This window comes from Cyprinus carpio, chromosome A1, assembly GCF_018340385.1.
Source record: "Cyprinus carpio isolate SPL01 chromosome A1, ASM1834038v1, whole genome shotgun sequence".
Taxonomy (NCBI): Eukaryota; Metazoa; Chordata; class Actinopteri; order Cypriniformes; family Cyprinidae; genus Cyprinus; species Cyprinus carpio.
Genome location: NC_056572.1, coordinates 22,991,147 through 22,997,146, shown reverse-complemented (window position 1 = coordinate 22,997,146; position 6,000 = coordinate 22,991,147). Strand labels below are relative to the sequence as shown.

Here is a 6,000-nt window from a genome sequence, read left to right as displayed (position 1 = left end):
ATGTTTATCATCATTTTACCTTTGCCTAATGATGTGTCACCGTGCAATCATTTGTAAATTTATTAAAGCCTCCTAATGTAGGCAGAAAGGTTAGAAATGGGCAGACAACACCAGCACAAACAGATCAGGGTACAATAGGGTCTACCTATTGATTCATTTGAAAACAAAGAACATTATCATGCAAAAGAGGGCTATAGTAGACCGAATGATGTGAAACAGTCAGCAGGTACATTTAAGCAGTGAATATGAAATATGTAGATAAAGGAGCCCAGAACAACCTCCAGACTTGAAAGTGCTAATCAGCAATTCCTTATGACTGAATTATCACCATTTAAATATTCACAGAAGCATCTCAGGAACAGATAAATCATGAAAACACTAACGCAAAATCTATTGTTGAAAAACAAATTTACTGCATCACTCTGCAGAACACCAAATTTTGTGTTACAAAACATGAAACAAACTTAATGAACATTATCGTCATCTAAAAAAAGGATCATGAATATCGACAGTAAACAATTTACTTATCTAATAATGAATAAAGAAACTAGTAAAATGGCTTCACATCTTCCTCTTCTGGGTGCTGATGTATAACACTAGAGGACAAAGAAAACAAAATGAACTTTAGTATACGCAAAACATGTAAAAAATGTAAAAAAAAAAAATATATATATATATATATATATATATATATATATATATATATATATATATATATATATATATATATATATATAATATATATATATATAAACACATTACACACCGTTGTTTCCTCTGAGAAATGCATCTCCATACTTGTTCTTCAGCTGGCCGTTGACATATTCCTCTGTCTGTTCCACAGCAATATTCATGTAGCCATCGAGGCAGGCCAGGACTCCTGAGGGCAAGACACACATTAGACATAATGTAACTTATGTGCCTTTTCAAAACTTTTTCTGCCAAAGATCAGGGGCAAAGGCAGAACTGGTGGTAGTGCTCCTTTCAGAAAATGTAACATTCTCATCTAGTGATTTTTTTTTTATAAAAACAATGGCACAATATTGTACATTAAAACAATTATGACAAAACAAACATTGAAAATAGCTATTTAAATATATATATATATATATATATATATATATATATATATATATATATATATATAAATTCACCCCATCAACAACTTTTTTCCTCCCTCTAAAGAACCCGTTTTCTTGCTGCATATATGAAGAAGCCCAATTTTAAATTGTGCTTTTTAGATCTTTAAATGTCATGTAAGTTAAAACAACCTTAAAACTATATGGCCATTTTCATTATACTATAGTACACACTTTATTATTTGTTGTAGTTATGCTCCAAGTATTTTAATAGGTAGAAAATATTTGTAAATTAAATATGTGTGTGTGTGTGTGTGTGTGTGTGTGTGTGTGTGTGTGTGTGTGTGTGTGTGTGTGTTGAAAACCTTAAAGTTTGGAATATGCTCACGGTCTTTCGGTTTTAATTAATCTTGCCTTTTGCATGATGTCGCCGACCATCTTTAAACCAACCCTACATCCTTGGTTAAAGGAACAGAAATCTCATTTTAGATGCTCATCTACTTTTACCTCTGTAATCAACTCCAGAGTTCAGCTTCACCACCACTGGTCTCCCAATGATCTGCTTCAGGAAATCACTTGGTGTCTGCTTCCGGAGACTCATTTTTACTGAAAATACAGAAATCATAAATTACTAACTAAATGACGGTTATGAATAACTAACTAAACGCAGATATAAGAAACTGTACACTGGCTGTGTCGTTAGGTAAAAGAAGTGTTACTGTAAGGAGAGCAGCGCCGTAAGATTTGTTTATCGCTCACCGACTAACGTTACACTAAACACATTTTTTTTTTTTTTTTTCAAATTAAACAGTCAGTCTATATTTTAACCCGCTGTCCTCTACAGCAGCAGTAACGATATAAGCTTTGGACAGAACCGGTGTACATGTAGCATGAGCTGCTAATTTAGCCTGTTAGCATTACAACCCAAAGTAAAGCTCAATCCATTCATTACACACGTAACATGATATAGTACCACAATTAATTTAACCCTCCGATAACGTCAAATGTACTCGTTCATTTAAAGAAAATAAAGCTGTCACTCGCCTCTATCGTTTTGCAACGTTTGCGGCACGTTTCGACTGAGCGTCTGTTGACCAATGAACTGAAGCGCTATTCTCTTTCCATGCTGTTTACACCGCACAGCCAATCAGATGCGCCGATGAAAACCTAGCGTACGGAAGCCGCAAAGCTGCCATTGTGTACTTTGATAAAGAATGCGGAGAGGTAAAATGAGCCACAAAGACAAAGGTAGTGAAGAAGGAAAAAAATCGCTTTTGTTTTATTAGGAAATCAGAAGAATAGACCAGATATGAGGCTGGATGAGTGAGATGTGTTTTATATTTAGTTAGATATATATGTAGATGTTTATTTAGATAGATAGATAGATAGATAGATAGATAGATAGATAGATAGATAGATAGATAGATAGATAGATAGATAGACTGTAAATTTGAAAAAAAAAATGAAAAAAAAATGTACTTAAATAAAAAGTAATAATCATATTTTATGTATATCTATATACATTGTATAGAGAGGTCTGACTAAAAACACCAGGACAAATATCTTAGCCATAAAGAGAGATGGGGAAGAAAAAAAGCTGTCTTTTGTTCACAGGCAGAGAAGGGCATGCACCTGAGAGACAGAATCATAAAGCACTTCTGGCTGGTCCAGACAGTTTGCTTGTTAGCAGGGCATTGGTAGCCCTGAGGAGGCTAGAGGTTAATTTGGTATCTGGTGCCGTGTTAAACTAAGGTCAGCGCTACAAGTCCTTAAGTCATAAACAAGTGTGGTTAAGAGCCGTGTACACACCTAGGCACAAGTTAATGAATATTCAATGAGTATTTTTTTTTCCCTTGTTGCCTGAGTTCACGTCCAAAAGGAGGTTTAAGAGGGAAAAAATGTGTTCTAATGTGTTTTTCTATCAAAGCAATCATTAATGTAAGAAAAAATAAATAAATCGAACAAGTCAGCAGATATCTCAGTAGTGGCACACAATACCTGCATGTTCTGTGGTGAATAAATAAAGCATGATATGAGCCATGTGACAAAGAGTTGACACACACACACAGACACAGACACACACACACACACCCACACACACACACACACACACACACACGCACACACATACACACACACACTTTGGCACATTCTTGACTTTACCAGAAAAGCGTGAATGGCTTGGCTTGTTAAGTGATACTGAATAAAAACACAACGAAGCGGTACAGATAAGAAAGCATTTCATTAGCTTTTTTTCACACTTTTGCCTGTTGCTGGGCAAAGGAAGAATACTGCTTCTGTCAAACTCTATATCAAAAAAAGAGAGACATTTTAACCTTAATGACCTGTCCTTCAAAAGCTTTTGTCTAAATATTCTGTACATTGACATGAATGTGCATTAATTCTATAGCGCCGACTGGCTAGGGACAAAAAAAGCTTTCAGATTTCTTCAGCGCAGACAATCTACTCTCACCACGAGCCTGGGAATAACCCCACAGCTACTCCCAAACCAGTAACGTGTTGGTAATAGCTGCCCAGTGATGCCAGATGGGACTGTTTTCACCCTACCTTCAAGACGCTGGTGAGCTCAGATGGACAGTGGCACAGTTGATTTGCTGGTACAACCCGCCTCACCTTTCTAAGCCCCCCAAAGACCTGAGAGGGAGTAGAAGAAAAATGAAAAGATTACAGAGGCAGCTTCAACAGGGTTGGGGGGTGGTTCAGGCTGAGGGGTGTCAGATGCGAGGGGAGGGGGGATCCCTCAGTATCCGCAGGCTGTCTCGAAGAAAAGGATGGCGGGCTGAGGAGAGGAGAGTCTAGACTAGGCTGACCTTTGTGGGCCAGGGCTTTCTCTACGGGGTCAAGTTGGATATGGAGGGGGGATAATGGAAAAACCTCAAGGGAGTTTTCAAATGAAATCCAGATTGGCTGTCGGCATGTAGTTTTTCTCCTCCCCTTCCCGCTCCCTAATCCCTGCACTGCATGGGGGTAATAGTGTGGAAATGATGGGGGGAGCGTCACCTTGATCAAAAATGAGCAGTGGAACCTTGCTCACCTTTTCTAACACCCAGATTCATACCCACTATATATATCTGCACATCCAGGCACTGCACGCCAGGTTATCCTAGGCACTGGCTGCAGCCTCTAGACCTTTGTCAAATACCTAGCTGAAATGATTTAGGAGAGCCGACTCACATTCGCATTCTTATATACAGTACTTGAAATGAGCTGAAGCGAATGTATGAGATTTAAAAATTTGTTAGATGTATTTGCTTTGACATATCTGACATTGGTTCAATCCTATCATCTTTCTAGAAAAAAAAAAATATCTGCAGTTGTTCTGAAGAGAGAATCTCACAACATTTGAAAAGTAGAGGAAAACATAAATGAAAAATCATTTTTGCTTTAAAACATTTAATATTTGGGAAATATGTCATTTAGAGTCCTCAAGTGTTCACAGTAAACTAACAATGTCTGCCTGTGCAGTGGAGCATAAGTGCTTATTGCTAATTAAAGCTAATGAGACTCATCTTGATTATCTGTGAGCAATGCCATTTTGAGTGTGGTTAATATACAGCGCCTGGCAAAAAAACAGTGTTCTCATGTTATTGAATTACATGATCTACCCCTGATATTTTATTGCTCTTAAAGGGATACTTCACTGTGTACTTAGCCGTCTAGTGTATGAATTATATAAGGTTATTTTGTCATCCAACACCAGAGTCCAACAGCCCCTCCCATTCTGCTATGTAATTAAAGCTGCGACAGTTGAGTGAAGGTGTCCAACATTCTACTCTTAATATTTTCGGTTATCATCTGGTCATTTGAAATGCACATTTCCTTTTTAGAAATTTTCAGTGTGTGCACACTAATCACACTATTTATACAAAACAAAAAAAAAAAACAGCCACAGAGTAGTGCATATTAAGCATATGAATTGCGACGCACATATCATTTAATCACCCTCATGCTGTCCCAGATGTATATGACTTTCTTTCTTCTATGGAAAACAAACAGTGATTTTAAAAATAATCCATCTCTGTGAGTCCATATAATGCACTGTGGATGGGTCCCTCAAAATGTAACGTCAAAAACCACGCAAAATTAAAATAATGGTAATCACCACAACACCAGTTTATGAAAAATTGTCTTCTGAAGTGAAATGATAGGTGGGTGAGAGAAAAATACTAATATTTTAAACTTTTGAAATTATAAACCATCGCTTCTGGCTAAATGTCAAACACAGATTCAACAGTTCACTCTTAAAATAGTGATTAGGCTTCTTTTTCTAAAGATCTCTGTTTGTCTTCCGTAGGAAGATTTTTGGATTGAGTATCGCTTTACTATAGATGGCACATGCACATTTACTCCATTTTTATTTTATTGTTTCCAGTTGTGTGAAAATTTGTATGGTTTGTAGCTTTTGGATAATTAAACCAGCCAAATCTATACTGAAACATTGAATATTTTAGATATCTCCATGCCTTTCATAATTTATGCATTTTTTTTTTAATTTATGCATTTTTTTTACTCTATAAATTCCATAGCTGTCTTTCAGTATCACAACCTAAAAAAATGATGCAATAACATTTTTACTGTCTATATTGCAAAATGTGGCTCTGGTAAATTTTGCAATGTGACAAAAGAATATTTATGCAAACAGTATATAAAAACCAGAGCACATTTCATACTTGAAGCTTAATTTTGTTGGGTTATTTATATTTCTATGCAATTCTATATGATGAGATGCACTGTATATCTAGGCTATGAAATGGTAACCCATTACCTCTAAACTCCTGCTGAACCATCTGTGAGGGCAATGCGTATTCATCTGTGTGCATGTTTGAAGAAGAGGGAGAGAAAGTCTTTACATGTTTAATACTGATGCCTAGCAGTGGTTTAACACATTCAGACCACTACA

At 36.4% G+C, this 6,000-nt stretch overlaps 1 protein-coding gene across 1 annotated transcript; it reads right to left on the bottom strand.

Annotated features, from left to right (window-relative positions):
• Window positions 1-391: 391 nt before the first annotated feature.
• LOC122145294 (U6 snRNA-associated Sm-like protein LSm6) lies at window positions 392-2,266 on the bottom strand. The gene is made up of 4 exons (XM_042758140.1): window positions 2,124-2,266; window positions 1,587-1,685; window positions 767-880; window positions 392-596 (listed from the first exon to the last, which is right to left on the bottom strand). The coding sequence occupies exons 2-4, from the start codon at window positions 1,678-1,680 to the stop codon at window positions 562-564; spliced, it is 243 nt and encodes an 80-aa protein (XP_042614074.1). The 5' UTR covers window positions 1,681-1,685; window positions 2,124-2,266; the 3' UTR covers window positions 392-561.
• Between the last annotated feature and the right edge of the window lie 3,734 nt (window positions 2,267-6,000).

Bases quoted from the DNA above. Each gene is read 5' to 3' on its own strand.
- LOC122145294 (XM_042758140.1), bottom strand. From the start codon at position 1,680: ATGAGTCTCCGGAAGCAGACACCAAGTGATTTCCTGAAGCAGATCATT. The intron at 881-1,586 runs GTAAAAGTAGAT...TCTTGCCCTCAG, and splicing joins CTCTGGAGTTGATTACAGAG to GAGTCCTGGCCTGCCTCGAT. The intron at 597-766 runs GTGTGTAATGTG...TTTGTCCTCTAG, and splicing joins ATTTCTCAGAGGAAACAACG to TGTTATACATCAGCACCCAG.